Here is a 21,727-nt window from a genome sequence, read left to right on the forward strand (position 1 = left end):
GCATTCCTTCCTGGTGACTAAGGGCACCGCGCCACTCCGACCTACGTGAGCAATACTTTGGAATTCGGAGCCGGTGCCGGCCAGGCAGGTTTGCATGGGTCTGCCCTACCTTCCCCGTGTGGCCAGTGCGGGGACAGCTCCTAGGAGCTCTGCAGGATGAGCAGGCTGTGGGACCGACCGCAGTGCCACTGAGACCGCGGTCCTGTCATTTTGGTGAGCTGTAGTTTTGCTCGCGGTTTTAACTGTGTTTAATTAAATGTGGTTTTAGGAAGTGAAAGTGCGGGTGAGCTAAGCATCTTGTATTCAAATCGAGCAGCATGCTACCTCAAAGAAGGGAACTGCAGCGGCTGCGTCCAGGACTGTAACAGGTAAACAAGCGCACTCCAGGTTTGCCAAGAGATGGGTGTATGGCAGTGTGAAGAGGTGGTGTTTAAAAACCTTCCAAGTTTTCTGTGTAAGAGCCTAGATTTCCAAGGCTGGTTTCACTGATGTGACTGGAATGTAAAAAACCGCCAATCCTACATACGCAGGCACACACACACACCCTACACATGCAGGCACACACACACCCTGCACACGCAGGCACACACACAAGACAAACACACCCTGCACACGCAGGCGCACACACACCCTGCACACGCAGGCGCACACACACCCTGCACACGCAGGCACACACATGCACAACCTACACACGCAGGCACACACACGCACACCCTACACATGCAGGCACACAGACACCCTGCACACGCAGGTGCACATGCACACCCTATACATGCAGGCACACACACACACAGGCACACACACACACACCCTGCACACGCAGGCGCGCACACACACACCCTACACACACAGGCACACACACACCAGCTATAGAAAATTATACAAATGCCAGGCAGTGGTGGCACACGCCCTTAATCCCAGCCCTTGGGAAGCAGAGGGAGGCGGATCTCTGTGAGTTTGAGGCCAGCCTGGTCTACAGAGGGAGTTCCAGGACAGGTTGGTTCCAAAGCTACACAGAGAAAGAAACCCTGTCTCAAAAAAATAAAAACAAAACAAAACGGGGAAAAAAACCTCAGAAAATTATACAAACTTTTTTTCCCCATGCTCCCACGGGAATTTGTGTCCCCTCTCTCTGGATTACCAGAGATGCCTAGTTACTAGTTCCCTGACACTTGTCGCCAGGGTGCCTCTACTGAGTTTAGCGCAGGTTGTCTCCAGTAGCCACTGAGTGACTCAGTATTGTCCTCAGAGCCACTTCCTTGGCACCACCTTGCTCCCCCGTCTGGACCACTTCCTTCCACTCTCCACAGATGCTCTAGGCTTTCAGTCACCTTGTTCCAGGTAACAGTCACACTTACTGCTCAGCTCCTGGCCTGTCTGGTGGGGTTCCTCAGGCCCCTGGTCGGCAGTAGGCTCAACTCTGGTCCTGACCCAATGGTGCTCTGGAACCTGCTAGACTGTGTGTAGATACGCTCATGAATAAAACATCTTGTTTTCCTTTTTTAAAAATTTTATTTATTCTACATGTGAGTGCTCTGTCAGCATGTACACCTACATACCAGAAGAGGGCACCAGATCCCGTTACAGATGGCTGTGAGCCACTGTGTGATTGCTGGGAATTGAACTCCGGACCTCTGGAAGAGCAGCCAGTGCTCTTATCCACAGACCCACATTCTGGATTGGCTAATACAGGCCTGGTTTCCTCCTGCTGCTTCATGTACTTAGAGAGGCTCGGACTTTGCCATCACAGAAGCTCTAGTTTGGACAATAAGTTCATGAGCTGCTTTTTAAGGCAAACACTTCTTTTGTTGGATTTAATGATGTAGATTAAGCTCGGACTGTTTGTATCTCCTGTGTCAAAACAGCTCTAAGGCACTTTGGGTTGTTGTTGTCGTCGTTACTATTGCTTTGCCAATATTATAAACTGAAGTTTAATGCAATAGTATTTCTATTTTGGCTTGGCCTGTCTTCATCCACAGTTGTGCTGGCTCCCATTAGCTAACTGCCATGTTTTTAGGATTTTATGAGCTAGTCAACATTAGGTGGGCAGCTTGAATTCTGTTTTCCCGCTGAGCCTGGTAAACATTCACCCTTGCCTGTGACAGAGGGGGTCATGTGAACTCATGAGGTGGGTGTGTGGCGATTGGCAGCCAGCGCCCTTTCAACATGACTGCTCCTCTCTCGCGTCTTATTCTGGAGGAAACCAGAGATGGGACTCCAGCCCCAGTATCCACAGAGGCTAGAATAGGAGGAGGAGCTGGTCCTCAGGGAGCCAGAGGGCCTGCTGGGAAGTGGGGTGGGCCGTAACTCAGGGAGAGTGACCCCTGAACTGTGTTCTCAGCCGAGGAATGTGGCTCTGCCAGTCACTGCTGATCTCTGTGCAGGCCGACCTACTTAGGTGAGAGGACCAGCAGGGACCAGAGATGATACCCATGGATGTTTGTATTCTCAGGAGGTTTGTTTTAATGCCAGAGAAGACATGATGTGCTCCAGGAACGTGTCCAAATATGGATACACTTGAATCTGTATGAATGAGGAATAATTTATTAATAGAAAGTGTGATGATCTCTTATAGCCCCAAAGACTACACACGTTTTTAAGGAAGCTTCTTATTTTAGTTTTTCAGTTATTTGCTTTTTTTTTTTTTTTTTGAAGAGTTCCGTGAGTTCCTGTTACCAGATGGCTGTATTATAAGTCAAACCTTGAGAGAGAAGCCAGGAGTCGGAGCTCACACCTATAATCCCCCCGCATTTGGGAGGTGGTGGCTAAAGGACCTCAAGCTGAAGGTCATCCTCAGCTACAGAGTTTGAGGCCAGCCTGAGCTACATTAAACCCTGACTCAAGAAACAAGCCAGACATTTTAAATGAGGGAAAAAATTTAACCTGTGAAGATACTGTTTTTAGGTTTTAGTTTTAAAAAGTATTTATTTTAAATCGTGTGTGTGTGTGCGTGCCACATGTGTGGGTACCTGAGGAGGCCAGAGCTGCTGCACCCCCTGGAGCTGGAGTTATAGGTGGTTGTGAATTGCCCGATGTGGGTGCTGGGAATCAAACTCAGGTCCTCTGGAAGAACAATACACAAACTTAACAGCTGAGTCATCTTTCCAGCCCAGAATTTAATTTAAAAACCTTGTGTATCTGTGTGTATGAGTGTGGTGTGTGCATGCCTGCAGATCAATGGATACATACCTTCCTTCTGAGCAGCAGTGTTCCCCAGAGGCCTGTTGGCAGAGTCACTCTTGGGAATGTGGGTGGTGTACAAAGGGTCCGCTCCCACTTCATGCCGTGGCTTCTCCACGTTTTAGGATGTGAGACACAAAAAGAGGCCATCAGGCCTAAGCAAAAGTTTGACAAACAGTGTTCTCAAAAGTATTTTTACTTCATAATCATTTGCCAACCAAAAAAAGTCACATCACATTTCCTGCTTGTCAGAGAGCCTCTTCAAGTTGTCGGAAACTCACACATACATATGCTTGAATATGCATACACACACACTTGAGCATGCACACACATGCACACACTTGAGCACGCACACACTTGAGCATGCACACACACACACACACTTGAGCACGCACACACTTGAACATGCATACACACACACACACACACAGGCTGCCTCTGCTCCTGACAGCCTTGCCCACAGGAGCCTCCTGTCCCGGTGAGCTCTGCTGTGCATGCTCGTCCGTGTTTACAGCTGGACGATTCTTCTCTTTAATGGACTTTCCACTCATAAACTCATATTCATCTTCAAGATTGTGGTTAAAGAATAAAAACACGAACCCTTTCCTTTGCCATGTTAGGAAGTGCTAAGAATCATGTGACCCATTCTGTCAATTTTAGATCCAAGCTTGATTGTTTATGTCATGTCTAGAGCAGTGAGCGCCTGCCGGGAATGGAGGGGGTGTGGTGGGTGTGGCAGGGACACCTTTGCACTCTGGACTCACAGACGGACCCTATCTGTAGTGATACTGAAGGAACTTTACAGACCAAACAGCGCAAGGTGAAAACCCTTGACTAACAAGAAAGCAGAAAGTGCGGTTGGTTTAGTCCTGGGCTCCCTCTGCCATGTCACTGACACCGTTTTACCGTCAAATCGTAGTGAACTATTGAAAGGGCCAGCAAGCCGGTTTCAGAAAACTCGTGTAAGTTCTTGTGGTTTAGTAGTAAGGTACCTTATTAAATATATGGGTACAATTAAGAATTCCCTTTCAGAGTGTGTGTGTGTGTGTGTGTGTGTGTGTGTGTAAGTGGAGGTCAGAGGTCAGCATCCAGTGTCCTTCTCGATCACTCTTCGTTTTATCTCTCGAGACAAAGTCTCTCACTGACCCTGGAGTTGACTGCTCATGGATTCACCTAGACCGGCTGGCCAGAGAGCCCCAGCCTGTCTTCCCCTCTCATGATAACACGCAGACGCTGCCGTACTGGTTTTGTGTAGGTGAGGGGAAATCTCAGCTCAGGTCATCTTGCTTCCAGAGCAAGCACATTCCTGGCTGAGCCCTCTCCTTTGCTGTAAATAAGACTTTAAGGCTGTCCACGTGAATCTTGAAGCCTTGCTCTGGGGCTGGGGCTGCCCTGGTTCTGGGGTGGGGGGGCGCTGCAAAGCTGCAATGCCAGGGAAGTCACACTTAATTGTGGAATGAAGACATTCAAGAGTGCTTTCTTGTCCATGGGTTCAAAGATAGAGTGATTGCCGGGCAGGGGTGGCACACACCTTTAATCCCAGAACTGGGGAGACAGAGCCAGGTGGATCTCTGTGAGTTTGAGGCCAGCCTGATCTACAGAGTGAGTTCCAGGACAGCCAGGGCTGTTATACAGAGAAATTCTGTCTTGAAAAACCAAAATAGGAAAAAAAAGACACTGTAATTGCTGTGCTGCCAGGACCACGGGGCAAACACCAGGTGCGATGTGCGCGAGCCTAGTCCTGCCGTGTGCATCGTTAAATAGAAACCAAAGGGCCCTTCTCAGGGTAAATGCCATGTGACTCTTTGTCCTCTTAGGGCCCTGGAACTCCATCCATTCTCGGTGAAGCCTCTTCTTCGGCGAGCAACTGCATATGAAACCTTAGAGCAATATGGGAAAGCTTACGTGGATTACAAGACAGTGCTGCAGATCAACCGTGGAATCCAGCTGGCGAGCAGCAGTGTTAACAGGTAATGGAGTCTGAGGCTGCTCCAGGGGTCTGCCTCCCTTAGAGAAAGGCCAGGCTCTCTAAGAACGCCCACTTTACACGAGTGCCCCCCTCTTCCCAACTCGGTTTCTAATGATGCCTTCATGTTTCCTGGCTTACCCCTCTCACACCTTACACTTATTTCTGTGAAGTTACTCCCTTTGGATAACACCGTGTGCCCAGCTTCCGTGTGCTTCTGGAATGTGGATGTCAGAGGTGTTTCCGTAGATGTCTAAGTCAGTGCGGACACTAGCAGCGGCTACATAGGTGCTGCGCTCAGACTGCATCTACACCCTTCTCACGGGGTTTCTGCATCACTGTGGGCACCACACCTGTCGGGGGAACCCCGCCTGTCATCTATGCCCAGGAGGGATGCTTTGTTCATCTGCTCGTGCGCCCTGATAAGCAGGCACCTGCCAAAGAGGAGGGGTATTACTTAGTGATGGGACTGCCAAGAGTTGGATCTAGTTAGAATTCTGGCAACTTACGCCATGGGAGAGAATGAGAAGGCAAGGATCTTCAGACTCTGGGGCTGGAAGTGCAGCTTAGAGCCCCGAGTTCAAACCCTGATAACACAGACTTGGTCAGCACTCAGGTAAAAATGGAAAACTATGCCTCCCAGGACATTTTCCCATGTGGCAGCTTTTAAAGCATTTCTGACTATCCGGGACCCCGTGCTGGTCTTAGTGTGCTATGCCTCACACACCCTGCGAAAGACAAAAGGCAGAGGTGGCTTGGCTTCTGCCTCTCAGCCAGCTAAAATATAGTCAGGGGGAAGCAGCGTAAGACAGAGCCCCGGGTAGGGCAGGTGTTGGAGGGGGGGCGGTGTAGAGGGCCGAGGCAGGCCGCTTGGATGGTGCTAGCAGGACCCCAGAAGGATCTGAGCATTGTGGTTGACATTGAGAGTGGCCTGGTTCACATGAATCCATTTCCCAGTCATTCCCCGCCTTCCCCAGGCCCTCAGCTTTGGTGGGAGCTTTTCCTTGGCAGCCCCCCAAGTCAACCAGAAGAAAGGGATACATGCGTCTGAGCATCCCTAATTCTAAAAATGGTTCACAATGGGAAACTTTTTGAATGCCTACTTGAATTTCAGGTTTAGAATGGTCTCATCGTAACACCCACATGTGTGCTCTAGCATGTGCATGTGTGTGCACACAAACACATGCACACACGCACACCCCTATATATGCAACCATTCTAACAACAACAGCAACTACAATGAAATCACCAAGCAGTGTGGCACACATCTAGGAGGTTGAGGCAAGAAGATCTCTGAGTTCAAGGCCAACCTGGTCTATGTAGCAAGTTCCAGCCAGCCAGGGATACATAATGAGGCCCTAACTCAAAAACTACTAACACTAATAATAATAATAATAGAATTTTCCAAACTGGAAACCCTTCTAGTACCAAGCTCTCCAGTTAGGAGACACTGGCTTTTATTGGTTGCCCATGGCTACACTAGACAAGACCCAGCTGTGGGCATCCCCAAGCTCCTTGATTGTGACCCAGTAGAACCAGAGAGCCTAACCAGGTACCACACAGCACCTCACACTGCCAGTCACTTGCTCCCCTGAAGGCTGGGTTGCTGTGTGGTCTTCTGGTTCTTTCTACTTTAGGAGAGAGCATATTTCTTCTAGGAAGCACCCTGGCCCACCAGCTCTCTCCATCCAACACTCTTAGGTTCCCTTTCTCAGTGCCCCACAGCAGTGTCCATTTCAATTTTTATATTTTTTGCTTCCCCTCCCTCGTGCACACGTTCATGTGTATGTGTTTTACTAAAGCAAAATAGATTTATTAAGGAAAGCAAGTATGAACTCCCAAGTGTGGATTAGGCTCCAGGGAGGAGTGTCCTTCAATGCATCTTTTTTGTGGGTTCATTTTCTTGGCATTTTACTGGAAGCTTCTTAAGGCCAGGGATTATGGTATAGCCTTCATCATAGCTGCAGTGCCTTGCAAGGTTGATATCCCAAATGAGGAGGTATTGTATGAACGAGCGTGTTCTCCAACACAGACAGCATATGTACATCTCTGCCTGGGGTTTTGCTTTTAATATCTTCAGCCTGGTAGTGCCCCCCTCCCCCTTCTGTCTCTCACTCTTTCTATCCCTTTTGCAGTTTGTGGCATTGAACCTGGGCATCATGCAGGCTAGGCAATTGCTGTCCTTCATCCCCATCCTTCCTAGAGATCGTCCAGGGGAAGTTTGGGGAAAGAGCATCATGCTGTAGTCAGTTCTAGGTACTATCTGAGGTTCCGACAGAGAGGAGGGCCTTGTCCAAGGGTCTGTCAGGTCTGAAAAGGTAGCTCTGGACCTCAGACACGAGGACCAGAATCTGGATCCCCAGAACCTGTGTAAATGCCAGGTAAGATGGTTGCTGCCTATCATTCCAGCACTTGGAAGACAGGATGGGATGTCTCCAGTGAGCGGTTAGCCAGACTCACGGATAGGTGACCTCTGAGTTCACCTGGGAGACCCCACCACAACAAATAACAGTGATCGAGGAAGACTGATGGCACATTTGGGCCTCTACATGCACACATGTGCCCCTCACCACCATGGTATTTCAGGAAGCCAAATGATAGGCTGAGAGTTTGTGGCCATAGTCTGAATGGTGTGAGATGTGTGTGGGAGACCAGGTTGGTTCTAATTTCTCAGCTTTCTGCATTGTCCTTTTTTTGTTTTGTTTTGTTTTTTTGTTTTGTTTTTTTTTTTTTTGTTTTTGTTTTTTTCGAGACAGGGTTTCTCTGTATCTTTAGAGCCTGTCCTGGAACTCCCTTTGTAGACCAGGCTGGCCTCGAACTCACAGAGATCCGCCTGCCTCTGCCTCCCGAGTGCTGGGATTAAAGGCGTGCGCCACCACCGCCCAGCTTGCATTGTCCTTTTTAAAAAAATAAGATGAGATTTACACAAGGTGAAACACCCTAAAGCGTGGCACCGTGGCATCTCGTGAGCGCGGCAGTGTGCAGCTACCATGTCTTCTGGTTCCGTCACCCCTGTCGCCACCAGGCAGCCACGCCCTTGCCTCCCTTTCCCCAGTCCACTGCAGCCAGCGTGCGCTGCCTGCCTCCTGTGATTCATCCATTCAGATATCCCATAGACTACATGCTGTTGTGTCGGAAGACGGTTCTGCATCTCGTCCACAGTGCCACCCCTGCCAGTGTTGACTTTCCTATGTCTTCTTTGCGTATGCACAGATCATGTCTTTCTGTTTTGTTTTTTTTTTATTTTTTTTATTTTTTATTGGTCTATCAGTTGATGGTCTCTTTGCTGGTTTCCACCATGTTGCTATTGCCAATACTGTGTCTGTGGAAACCCTGGGTAGGTTTTTACTTGTTTGCCTGTTTCTCTTCCTGTTTCAGCCGAGGAATGCCAGGCACAATGGGAATCCCATGTTTAGCGTTCTGAGCTTGGTATCGCACATTTGCGTACGAAGGCAGTTTCAGAGCAGTCGACTTCAAGACTCTGTCACTTTTTAATGGAATTTAAAAGTTGTGCTGGAATTAAAGGCATGCACCACCATGCCCAGCCTCTATGTTTAAAATAAGAGGAAAACAATAACCAAGAATAGTAATCTGAATTTTAAGGTTGAGAGATGGCTGAGAGGTTAAGAGCACTGCCTGCTCTTCCAGAGGTCCTGACTTCAATTCCCAGCAACCACATGGTGGCTCACAACCATCTGTAATGAGATTTGGCGCCCTCTTCTGGCGTGTGGGCATACATGGAGGCAGAATGTTGTATACATAATAAATAAATCTTAAAAAAAATCAGCAACATGATTTTAAAAAAAAGAATTTCTTTTTTCACTAAGATAAGGCCTTAGTGAATACTCCATTAATTCTATTTCTGACCTTGATTCGTATGAGAAGAATATAAATGGATACATTTAGGAACGGAAGAACACATGGGGACTGTGCTGATGCGCGTGGCACCTAAGAAGCAGTTGTGTCCAGGGAGAAGCTGGCCTCCTCTGTGCCAGCACGGGCTGTGCCTCTGTCTCAGCCACCACCTGGTGCAGCTTGAACAAACAAACCCTGAAGGATGCCCAGCTGTTTTTCAGAGTAACTGGGGGAGTCTCCTTCCCAGCTCTGAATTTTAGTTGCATGTTTCACTTTTTCAAAAATTACAATTTTATTTTGAATAGAAAATGGTCTCTCTGGGCCTGGAGGCACTACCTATAATCTCAGCTAGACAGGCAGGAGGGTCACAAATTCAGAGCTCCACTGGGCAGGACAGTAAGGCCCTATCTCAAAACAAAAACCAAAAAGCAAGAAGGACAAGAAAATGATCTAATTAATCAATGCCTGGCTTTTAAAATCCCTGGGAAGCACTTTATAGGGACTGTGTGTTTTTCTACAAGGAAGCACACTTAGACACAACTCAGTCAGTGTTGTGATTCTTCTCCTCCTCCTCTTTTTTTTTTTTTTTTTTTTTTTTTTTGAGAGGGGATTTCTCTGTGTAACCAACTTCGCTGTCCTGGAACTCACAGAGATCTGCCTACCCCTGCCCGAGTGTTGGGATTAAAGGTATTACCACCTGCCAGGCAGTCAGTCTGACTCTTGATTCAACCTTTATTAAGGTAAGCACTAATTCCTTGATCACATCAACTGTTCGTTCTCTCTTTAGGATAACGAAGATCTTAATGGAGCAAGATGGACCAAAATGGCGGGAGAACCTGCCACCCATCCCAGCTGTACCAGCGTCTGAGCCCCTGCGAGTCTGGCATCCTGTTGCAGAGACCCCAGACCAGGAGCCACATCCCAGCGGCTGCCCGCCTGGCATCGCAGGTGAGAAGGAATACCCGTGTTTCCTTCAAAGGCATCTTGAGCTACAGGGGTATCCTGGGGCAGAGCAAAGGGGGTGGAGCCTGAACATGAATCAGGTTGGAGAGATGACTCAGCAGAGAGATGGCTCAGAGGTTAAGAGCACTGGCTGCTCTTCCAAAGGTCCCGAGTTGAATTTCCAGCAACCACATGGTGGCTTACAACCATCCAAAATGAGATCTGGTGCCCTCTTCAAGCCTGTAGGCACACAGAATGATGTATACATAATAAATAAAATCTTTAAAAAAATTCTTAAAAAAATTAAAAAAAAAATAAAAAGTGCTGTCTGTTTTCCCAGAGGACCCGGGTTCAATTCCCAGCATCCACATGGCAGCTCACAACTGTTTGTAACTCCAGTTCCAGATGATCTGGCACCCATGGCAAAACACCAATACACATAAAAAAAATTGAAAAAAATGGTTCAGGGCAGGTGAGGTGCTTGGTGTGTCAAAGGGCTTGTCATGCAAACCTGAAGGCCCGTGTTCAGTCTCCAGAATCTGTGGGGGAGGGGAGAGCAGACTGCCCCAAATTGCCTCTGAGCTCCCTGTGCTTGCTGTGGCACAAATCAGACATACACATCACAAATAAATTCTCCAACGATAATATGCAAATATATAGTAAGAAAATTTGGATGCTGGGTAAATACCACATGAGGCTTTAAAAGTTTGACGTCATCAAACGTTAATTGAATTCCCAGCACCCATGTGATGGCTCACAACCATCTGTAATTCCAGTTTCGGGGGAATCAATACCCTCTTCTGACCTCTTCAGGTCCCAGGCACATATATGGTACACATATGTACATCTAGACAAAGTGCTCACACACATGTGTATGCAAGACAGCGAGTGCTTGCCGGGCGGTGGTGGCGCACGCCTTTAATCCCAGCACTTGGGAGGCAGAGGCAGGCGGATCTCTGTGAGTTCGAGACCAGCCTGGTCTACAAGAGCTAGTTCCAGGGCAGGCTCCAAAACCACAGAGAAACCCTGTCTCGAAAAACCAAAAAAAAAAAAAAAAAAAAAAAAAAAAAGACAGCGAGTGCTTTTAACCAGGGAGCCATCTCTCCAGTCCCCAGTTTTTAAGATTGTGCCTGTGTGAGTATGTGTCTGTGAGCACTGGTGCCCACAGAGTCTGAAACACCTGCCATGGCGCTGGGAACCAAACCCGGGTCTTCTGCAAGCACAGGAAGTGTTCTTAGTCGCTGAGCCATTGCTCCAGCCTCAGCTTTGTGGTCCTCCCGTCGTGGAAGCAGTCATGTTTGGCCCACCTCACGCCGTCTGCTCAGCTGCGTCCTGGTGTGTGGTTTGACTATCCGTCTCTCACACGGTTCTTGCCGTGTCTCCAGAATCCCAGTGGAGAAAAGAAGACATGCCAACACGTGCAACGCATTGCTGGCATTTTATTCTCTAATCTGAAAGTAGCAGCGTCATAATTATCCATACATTCAGCAGCATCTCCTCTTTAACGTTTTGTCTTATTCTCTTTAGCCCAGCTCCTCGCGGTGAGCAAGCACAGGACTTGCCATGGAGGTCTACCCATAATCACTCTTAATGTTTTATCGATGTACTTACGGGAATGTTCTCTCTATGTTCTTATTTTATTGGTCCCATAGATGAAAAAACATTTCAAGCCCTTAAGGAAGAAGGAAATCAACTTGTAAAGGACAAAAACTATAAAGATGCCATCAGTAAATACAGCGAATGCCTAAAAATCAACAGCAGGGAGTGCGCCATATACACAAACAGGCAAGTTCTCTGTAACGCCTTAGCTAAATAAAACACATTCATTGCCAGTTCTGTGTAATGCTTCTAGCAATCAGTGTGCAAGCTGTCCTGGTGTTTCTGGAAGAGCTGGGCTGTAAGACTTAGAGAGGGACTGGGAACAGTGGAGGGCTGGTGCTGTTGTCCTGATCTGACCCTGCCCTGTCTGCTTGTCCAGGCTGCCGCAAGCTGGGCCTAAGCTCTGTCCAGTGTGGGAGCTGGGGCATGGGGGTAGGGTGAGGGGTGACCAATGGCCTTCAAAGCACTGTCCTTTTCTTCTAACGTGCTACAGGAATGACAAGCCTCTCTTACAGGGTGTAGCAGGAACTGGCAGGCTGTTCTAGAACCATCTTTACCACTGCGGTACTTCTGGGATTTGATGCTAGGAGAGTAATTTGATGGGAGTAGAGTATAATGGAGGTAGGGAATAGTAACCGGAAGAATAAAGGATCAGTTTTAAGCATTGATCTAGCTATTTCATGAGATTAAATTTTTTTTTGAGAATTTCATAAGTGAATACTGTACTTATATCATTTCAACCCCTCCCCCCATTTAAGTCTTTTTTTTTTTTTTTTAAATGTGTGTTTTACCTGGATGGATGGATGTATACCATGTGCATGCAGGGTACCTGCAGAGACCAGAAGGGGGTTGAAATGGTTGTGAGCCACCCTGTGGGTGCTGGAACTAGACCCAGGTGCACCGTGAGGACAAGGGCTCTTCACTGCCCAGTCATCTCTCCAGCCCCTCCGATAAATTCTTGACTAGCCTCTTTGTACACATCCCTCCTGTGTGTGCTGGCCACACGTCGTCACTAAAGCCAACAGTTTCTACCCCTCTCTTCAGCCTTTGCCCGTGCAGGGGTGACTCACAGGTTTCTCTGAAGACCCTTTAGCCCTTGGCTAGATGGCACGGAGCTCAGTGCCTGGCTCCCCTCTCTGCGGGCTTCCTGTTGCCCGGCGTTTTGCTGCTTGTAAGATCTGGATCCCTGTTCTCTCCTATGCTCTAGACCAGCTCATCCCTCCCTCACCCATCTCCACTCGCCTCTTAGCCTTGTGCGTCCCGGATCTGTTTCCTGAACTTCCTTATTGGAGAAGCTGATCACCCTTGGTCCCTTTTTTCCCCAAGCAGGCAGTAACCTTGGGTGCGCCCACCTCTACTGCCCTCCTCCAGAGTGGCTGTCAGTCCTCCCTTAGTCCCAGCTACGCACATACACACACAGACACACAAACACACAGACACACAAACACACAGACACACACACACATAGACACACACAGACACACACACACAGACACACACACAGACACACACGCACACACACACAGACACACACACACACATTGTTATCTCTGACAGGTCTGCAGCGCCCTCTGCAGCATCCCTCCTTTCTCTTCTTCGCTCTCAGCTCATTCTCTGAGGTGTAGCTAGAGCGAGTGGACCGCCATCTTTTGCAGACAAGCTTCTGCTAGTCTCAGGACGAAGCTCAGTGAGCAGGGCCCTTTGTGGTCCAGCTTGTCCTCTCTCCCAGCCCACCACTCCATTCCAGTCATGCTTTTCCTAGTTCACCAGCGTCACGCTCTGCCCTGGGGAGGCTGTACCCAAGCTGTGTCCTTGGCCTCCCTCCCTCTCTGTTCCTTTTCTCTTTCCCTTCTGCCCATCCTTTCTGCCCAATGCCTTGGCAAGGTCACTTTCCCTTCATACGCCCACATGTCTACCTTTAACTTGACGTACACACCTTCTGGGAAGTCTCTCTGATTGTTCTGCCCCCCTCTGCCCCACAAGACCTGCTGTGGGTCTCAGCTGCGCACTCCAGAGCCTTTTCCAGATTTTGTTAAGATGCTGTGGGTCTCAGCTGTGCACTCCAGAGCCTTTTCCAGATTTTGTTAAGATGCTGTGGGTCTCAGCTGTGCACTCCAGAGCCTTTTCCAGATTTTGTTAAGATGCTCGCTCCTTTTGTTCTGCTTCCCACCTTGTTCCTCCTTTTGGGTCAGGGTATGGTTTGTCCGCAGCGGCCTCCCCAGTGATGTAATTTCGTCTTCTGTGCAAACGCCACAGCTGACTTCAGATGTCATGTGTCAGTCAAGGCAACTGTGGCTTTAAACAGACTTGGAGTTGGTGTTGATCCTTACTGACTACTTTTCCTTCTTTTTAAAAATATTATAGAAATGATTTTTTTAAAGATTTTTTTTATTGTGCATATATGTGTGTGTGGATGTATGTGTGTGTGTGCACTTGAGTGCAGGGGTCGGATCAGGTGTCAGATCTCCGGGAGCAGGAATAACAGGCAGTTGTGAGCTACCCAGTATTGGTCCTGGGAACCGAACCAGGTTCTCTGTGAGAGCAGCAAGTGCTTTTACACACAGCCAGCCTCCCAGCCCACTAGCCGTCCTCCCGGTCCACTAGCCGTCCTCCCGGTCCACTAGCCGTCCTCCCAGCCCACTAGCCGTCCTCCCGGTCCACTAGCCGTCCTCCCAGCCCACTAGCTTGTCCACTAGCTGTCCTCCCAGTCCACTAGCCATCCTCCCGGTCCACTAGCTGTCCTCCTGGTCCACTGGCTGTCCTCCTGGCCCACTAGCCGTCCTCCCGGTCCACTAGCCGTCCTCCCGGTCCACTGGCCATCCTCCTGCCCACTAGCCGTCCTCCGGGTCCACTAGCCGTCCTCCGGGTCCACTAGCCGTCCTCCCGGTCCACTAGCCGTCCTCCCAGCCCACTAGCTTGTCCACTAGCTGTCCTCCCAGTCCACTAGCCATCCTCCCGGTCCACTAGCTGTCCTCCTGGTCCACTGGCTGTCCTCCTGGCCCACTAGCCGTCCTCCTGGTCCACTGGCTGTCCTCCTGGCCCACTAGCCGTCCTCCTGGTCCACTAGCCGTCCTCCTGGCCCACTAGCCGTCCTCCCGGTCCACTGGCCGTCCTCCTGCCCACTAGCCGTCCTCCCGGCCCACTAGCCATCTCCACACACTGATCAGCTTCTTTGCCTCTCTTGCATTGCGCCAGGGCTCTCTGTTACTTGAAGCTGGGCCGGTTTGAAGAGGCAAAGCTGGACTGTGACCAGGCGCTTCAGATAGACGGAGGGAATGAGAAAGCCTGTTACAGACTAGCGCTCGCCCAGAAAGGACTCGAGGTGAGGGCTTCTCTGCCATTGTGGGTAAATTTCATCCTTGAACAGATGGAGCGGTATCCTGAATGTAAATGTCAGGATTATGAATTCACAGCGATATTGGATCCTGGTAGACACTGACCTGCTCGGAAACCTCGGAACAGGTTTCCAGCTTTCACCCTCGTCTCCAAGGTGGGCTGGGCATCTCTCAGTTCCTGTCCAGCTGGACTGCAGTCCACAGGGAGCATTTGGCTACAGCTCTCCCTTCTTGAGGCTTCAGGGAATGCTCACTTTAAGGGACATAGCTTGTTGCTGCCGTGTTATTGTGTAAATACAGGAAAATTTCAAAGAAAAAAATAGTAAAACAACAAAAAGCCAACCACTAGTGATAGCATTGGTCCCCAGCAAAGACTGCAGTTGGAGGTGGGGAGAGGAAGCTTCCTGATGGCACGTGGGCCACCCAGAGGATGCTGGGAGAGATGTAGCCAGGATTTAGACATGTATAGTGGCCCGCACCCTGAGCTAGCTTAGCTGACAGTCCTGGCTGCTCTTCTCATAACACACGCTGAAGAAAGGGGCTCCGTAAACTGTGTAAACATGCTTCTCATGCAGACCCTCTCGAATGGAAACTTCTCTTATGTTTCTTAAAGACAGGGTTCCAGTAGTCCAGCCTGGTCTCACATTCCCTAGATAGCAGAGCCTGGCCTTGAAGTTGGGTTTCCTGTCTCCACCTCCCAGGTGCTGTTCTGCATAGAACTATGGGTCAGTTACTGTTCCTATATAAGGAATAATATCACTGGGGACCTGTCACTGAAGAATGCATTTCCTGCAATGTAGAGAGGGAGAAATATTACCAGTCAGTGCAGAATGCATTTCCTGAAATGTAGCTTTTTGAGGAGGGGGACCTCATTCAGACAGGGTTCACTCTAGCCCAGGGTAGTCTGGAACACACTGTATAACTCAAGCTAGCCTCAAACTGGTGTTCCTCCTGCCTCAGCCTCCCACGTACTAGGAAGATATTTGGTACATGATGACTCCCACTGAACTCTTCTTTTGTTTTGTTTCTTTGTTTTTTTTTTTTTTTCAAGACAGGGTTTCTCTGCATAGCCCTGACTGTCCTGGAACTCACTCTGTAGATCAGGCTGGCCTTGAACTCAGAGATTCACCTTCCTCTGCCTCCTGAGTACTGTGATTAAAGGTTTACGCCCCACTGCCAGCTCCCACTAGACTCTTAAATGTCTCCTACTCTCTCTTTTCTTCCTCTCCCTCCTCCTCCTCCTCTTTTTTCCTCCTACTCTTTCTTCTTATCCCTGTGAGTGTTGAAATTTCCTCTTGATAGGACAGCTATCACATTGGAATAGGAACCACCTAAGACATCTCATTACCGGTCTCAGCACTCTCTCCAAATACGACTCCATTCTACTGTACTGTGAGATAGGACTTCCATTATGGATTGGGGGAGGGAGAAAGCAAACTGTAAGAACAGGTAAGCATTAATTCAAGGTTATCTGAAGGTAAAATTGGGGGGACAAAATAGTATAAAGTATCTGGTGGGGCATGTCCTAGACCTCAGAGTGATAATGGAGAATAGCCAGGTTCAGAGCAGGGGTAGTTTTGACCTATTGAATATGAAAGAGCACTTTACTCCAAGTTTATTACAGAACAGGAAACGAGGAGCTATCTGTGAGCACAGTCATCAGGTCTGTAGATCCTTATCCTGTGAACACAGTCATCAGGTCTGTAGATCCTGTGAGCACAGTCATCAGGTCTGTAGATCCTCATCCTGTGTGAGCACAGTCATCAGGTCTGTAGATCCTCATCCTGTGTGAGCACAGTCATCAGGTCTGTAGATCCTCATCCTGTGTGAGCACAGTCATCAGGTCTGTAGATCCTCATCCTGTGTGAGCACAGTCATCAGGTCTGTAGATCCTGTGAGCACAGTCATCAGGTCTGTAGATCCTCATCCTGTGTGAGCATAGGGTCACAAGGCCTCTCTCATTCTTGCATCCTGTCAGTCTGCATAAACCCTGTGATTCCAGTCTCTAGGACAGATGTTAGGGGTTGGGAGACAGTGGTGGCTGCAGCCAGCACAGGCTATGTCTATTCAACAATGCCCCCCTTCACCCGCTGCCTCCTTGGTAGCAGCCTTCCTATCTGTGAGCCCCACATACAGATTTCCTAGACGGTATGAGACTCCTTCAACACTACTCAACACTGAGCTTTGTCCAAGGGCTTTGGGCCAGTGATTCATGCAGTCTATAGGGCCACACCTAGGGCAGGAAGCTCATGCTGGCCTCTTGCACCAATTGAAGGTCAGAGGCTCTGTCTAAAAAGAACTGGAAGTTTATACTTCTTTGGAGTGAATCTTAGCATGTCTGTAATGACGCAGACAGAATATATCAAGTTGGAGTGGCTCTCTCCTTCGGTTATGTCCCTGGAACTTGTTTTTCTGGCTTGGCTCTGGCAGCTTATCTGTTCAGTAGGCTGAGGTCCATACCAAATAAACTTAATGTTAGACTCTACGGTGGCTGAGACTCTTGTGTGTCAGGATATGGGCTTGGACCAGGTGCTTAGGACTAAAAGTGTGGCACAAGGTCTTAGGTGGCAGCTTCTCTATGTGCATCTCCAAGCTGAAGGCCACTCCGAGCCTGCTGTTCTAAACTGTCTTTAGGTGTGTGTGTCTATCTGTCTGTCTGTCTGCGCGCACGTACATGTACATGCCAGGGTACACATGTGGAGATCAGAGAGCAACCTCCATTGTCTTCAGCTTCTATCTACCATGTTTGAAGCAGGGTTTCTCATTCACCGCCATGTACAGCAGGCTACTGGCCCCACAGGCTTCTAGGCGTCTTCCCATCGCTGCCTGCCATCTCTCCTAGGCGTGCCAGGTGTGCAGTCCGAGACGCTCACTAGCGTGTGTTGTTGCACACGTCCTGGGGGATCTGAACTTATGTCCCTGCTCTTCCCCAGGAAGCCATCTCTCCAGCCTGGTGTCCACAACTTGTCTTCATTTCTGCCCCAGTCACATTCTTGGTGGGAGCTCTGCACCGCCCCCCCCCCCAGTCCCTCCCCTGCTTTCTCTTCAGGTCTCAGCTCCTTTGCAACTGTAGCAAAGGGAATCCCTCCTCCCCTACCAGACTGTCCAGTTCAAGCCTTGCTTCCCTTTATTGTATCAGAACAACTCAGCAGTATTTGCAAGTTGTCTGCTTTTTATTGTCTCCTCTGATAGGATCTAAGTTACCATAGGGGACAAGTCCCAAGGCTTCCTGTCACCGCATCCCTGCTCAGTGACCACTGTGGACTAGGTGGCCCTACATCTCTGCCTCATCAGCTGTCTCATCCTGCTGAGCTGCCCCTCTCCCTTGCTGCCCCTCCCCCTTTGCTTATCCCAGTGCTTTCCAACTTCTCACACTCCTGCACCCAGACAGACCGGCCTTCAAGCAGACTCTTGAATGTGTGAGCATCCCGTGTGAGCGATGTCCACTTCTCAGCCTGCGTCCCCCTAGACCTGCTGACCTGAGACTGTGACACTGAACTGCACTGGATTATCGCCCACCTCTGGGCACGACTGCTACGGTCATCTCAAAGGTTTTTGTTTCCATGTGTCTTCCCTTTGTCTATGAGGCTACAGAGTAAATTATAGCTTGACATGGTCTTGGGGTGGCAAGTTTGTTAGCTGTTGCCGCCCCCACGCCTGGCCCTCCTGTTGTGCTTCTGCTCTGTGGCTCCCCATTTAGGACGCCTTAGTGTAAATGTAATGTCTGTTCTCCCCGGTTCTATCGGGGCCCTAACGTGGAGTGTGGACATGCGTTACAGACGTGCGCAGTGTCAGAGGTATGCAAGCGGTTCGTTTTAATAGACCACACCCCAGCTTTAAGGCTCTGTCTCGAAACATGTCACTCTTTCTCTAGTCGTTGTGGGAGGAGGAGGGGACATGGTATTACTGCTTCTCTCCCAGGAATACCACACAGCCGCTGGTTCAGGGGTCTCTGTCTCAGCCTCCGGTGCATGTTGCTATGGTGCAGCTCATGCATGCAAGAGAGGCTCTGGTTCTCCTCCGCCTCACAGTTGGGCTTAACCAAATATGGCTCTAGTCTGTAGTTCTAGGACACGGCTGAAATGGCAAGAACATTGCAAGGTTTTATGGAACAAGAGTGTTAGAAAAGCTACCTACACTCTGTGGTGCCTGCTATGGGTTACCTTGTTCTTTCATTCCCTGCTGCAGTCTTGAGAAGTCTGGTTTTGATTGGGAAGTTCATCGTGCTTTGCTGCTCGGAGGTTTGGGGCTCCTGGGCTCAAACCATTCCCTTGCCTTGGCTTCCAGAGCAGCTAGGGCTCTGGCTCTGCACCATACCTGGCTTAGGATCTTAGCTTTCACCAGCCGGGACTGTGATGGTTAATAGTCACCATCAGTTTGATTGGATTTAGCATTTCCATGTGTACTGGCTGGTTTTGTGTGTCAATTTGACACAAGATAGTCATCAGAGGAAGGAACCTCAGTTGAGACAATGCCTCACTGAGATCCAGCTGTAAGGCATTTTCTCATGTAGTCATCAATGGGGGAGGGTCCAGCCCATGGTGGGTGGTACCATTCCTGGGCTGCTGGTCTGGATTCTATAAGAAAGTAGGCTGAGCAAGCTATGTGGAGCAAACCAGTAAGCAGCACCCCTCCATGGCCTCCTGCATCAGTTCCTGCCTCCAGGTTCCTGCCCTGTTTGAGTTCCTGTCCTGACTTTGCTCAATGATGAACAGCAATGCTGAAGAGTAAGCCAAATAAACCCTTTCTCCCCAACTTCCTTTTTAGTCATGGTGTTTCATCACAGCAACATAAACCCTGACTAAGACACCAGGGGAAACATTTCTGGGCATGTGAAGGATTATCTAGATTAGAGTAAGGTGGGAAGACCTACCCTGAATTTGGAGCAACATTTCAGGGACTATGGGTTTGGACTAAATGAGAAAGCAGGCTGAGCGTGGTGTATGCTGACTGTTTCACTATGGAGTTTTGCTGTAGTGTGGTGTATGCTGACTGTTTCACTATGGAGGTTTGCTGTAGCGTGGTATATGCTGTTTCACTATGGAGTTTTGCTGTAGCGTGGTGTATGCCGACTGTCTCACTATGGAGGTTTGCTGTAGTGTGGTGTATGCCGACTGTCTCACAGCGAAGGTTTGCTGTAGTGGGGTGTATGCTGACTGTCTCACTATGGAGGTTTGCTGTAGCATGGTGTATGCCGACTGTTTCACAGTGGAGGTTTGCTGTAGTGGGGTGTAGCTGACTGTCTCACTGTGGAGGTTTGCTGTAGCGTGGTGTATGCCGACTGTCTCACTGTGGAGGTTTGCTGTAGTGTGGTGTATGCTGACTGTCTCACTGGGGAGGTTTGCTGTGCGTGGTGTAGCTGACTGTCTCACAGCAGAGGTTTGCTGTAGCGTGGTGTATGCCGACTGTCTCACAGCGGAGGTTTGCTGTAGTGGGGTGTAGCTGACTGTCTCACAGGGGATGTGCCCATGCCCACTGTGTGAATGGACTGAAGGATGCCACCTGCACACACTACACAAAGCGCTGCCATCCAGGCTAACACAAGAGCCTTTACTCATGCTAACCATCCTATCGTCACATTTTTCAGAACTGCCAGGAAAGCTTAGCTGACCCCAGGCAAGCCCTCCTACACCCAGACCCAGGAGAGGCAAAGACGGGGCTGCAAGAGGCAACCAGGTGCCCTGATGCTGAGAATGGCACCGTATCTCCCAGCAGAGGAAGGGAGAGGAGGAGGATCGAAGTTCAAGAGGTATTTGTATTTCAGGCTCTTTGAAGGCATGCTGCTGAGATTTTATACAGAATCCTAAGGGATATTCCCGTGAGTTCTATAGGACCTTCTTCCTTTTATTCTGATTGTCAGTGAAGGCAGAATCGGCCTTCTGTACTGTTAGCCACACGTTTCTCGGCACGGGCCATGGATTCCGGGTGTCTGTGTTTTGGGGAGGCTCTTGTTTCAGTGTCACCTCTGCCCATGTCTTAGGCTTCTCCTTGGGGCAGACATGTGGAAATGCAGGGCTCATCCTCAGCCATGCAAGCCACTCCTGGTGGGGACATTCCCAGGCTGATGTACTACTGTTGTTTTGCTTGGTCACTCTGTAGACCAGGCTGGCCTCGAACTCAGAGATCTGCCTGCCTCTGCCCCTGTGTGCTGGGACCAAAGGTGTGCACGGTTGCTCCTCTTCAATGACATGGGTTTCGCCAAGAGGGCCTGGGAATCACATACCTCTGTGATTCCTAGAAAGCCACACTACTTGCATTGCCTCTCAGGAAGAATGTCAGGACATAACTTCCTGGACATCCATGAATACTGACACCTATTTACGGCCTGACATTTTCAATATAAGGCATCAGGGAAGGACCTTTTTCCCCCTTTGATTAAGAGAAATAAAAAAAGTAGGCTCACTTTATTAAATACAAGGGCATGAAGATGAATCTAAAATTAATCATAAAAATGGTCTTCGGTTTGTTTTTAGTGTGGGTTAGTTTTTCAAACTCCTAAGAATACTATTATGCCCTAACTTCTCCTTCTTAAAGAAATTATATGTTTTATAACATTAAAATTTTTATTTTTAGCCATGTAGTGGCACATACTTTTAATCTAGCACTCAGTGGACAGAGGCAGGTGGATCTCTGAGTTAGAGATGGGCCTGGCCTACAGAGTGAGTTCCAGGACAGCCAGGACTACACAGAGAAACCCTGTCTCAAAAAAACAAAAACAAAAACAAAAAAAAAACCCACGAAGTTTTCTTATTTACTTGGAACTTGGCTGCTGGAATACCGTACGTAGCTCTCAGTTCCCACTGTGAACTTGGCTGCTGGAATACTGTTTGTAGCTCTCAGTTCCCACTGT

The 21,727-nt window shown here is 49.1% G+C and overlaps 1 protein-coding gene across 1 annotated transcript in view; it reads left to right on the forward strand.

Annotated features, from left to right (window-relative positions):
• Positions 1–21,727, forward strand: part of Spag1 (sperm associated antigen 1) — a 52,252-nt gene that overhangs the window by 29,227 nt on the left and 1,298 nt on the right. The window contains exons 12-17 of the mRNA XM_057792535.1: positions 269–368; positions 4,998–5,150; positions 9,789–9,949; positions 11,596–11,728; positions 14,738–14,864; positions 20,465–20,626. Coding sequence (XP_057648518.1) covers positions 269–368; positions 4,998–5,150; positions 9,789–9,949; positions 11,596–11,728; positions 14,738–14,864; positions 20,465–20,626 — 836 coding nt within the window. The remainder of the gene's footprint in view (positions 1–268; positions 369–4,997; positions 5,151–9,788; positions 9,950–11,595; positions 11,729–14,737; positions 14,865–20,464; positions 20,627–21,727) is intronic.

Source organism: Chionomys nivalis, chromosome 17, assembly GCF_950005125.1.
Source record: "Chionomys nivalis chromosome 17, mChiNiv1.1, whole genome shotgun sequence".
NCBI lineage: Eukaryota > Metazoa > Chordata > Mammalia > Rodentia > Cricetidae > Chionomys > Chionomys nivalis.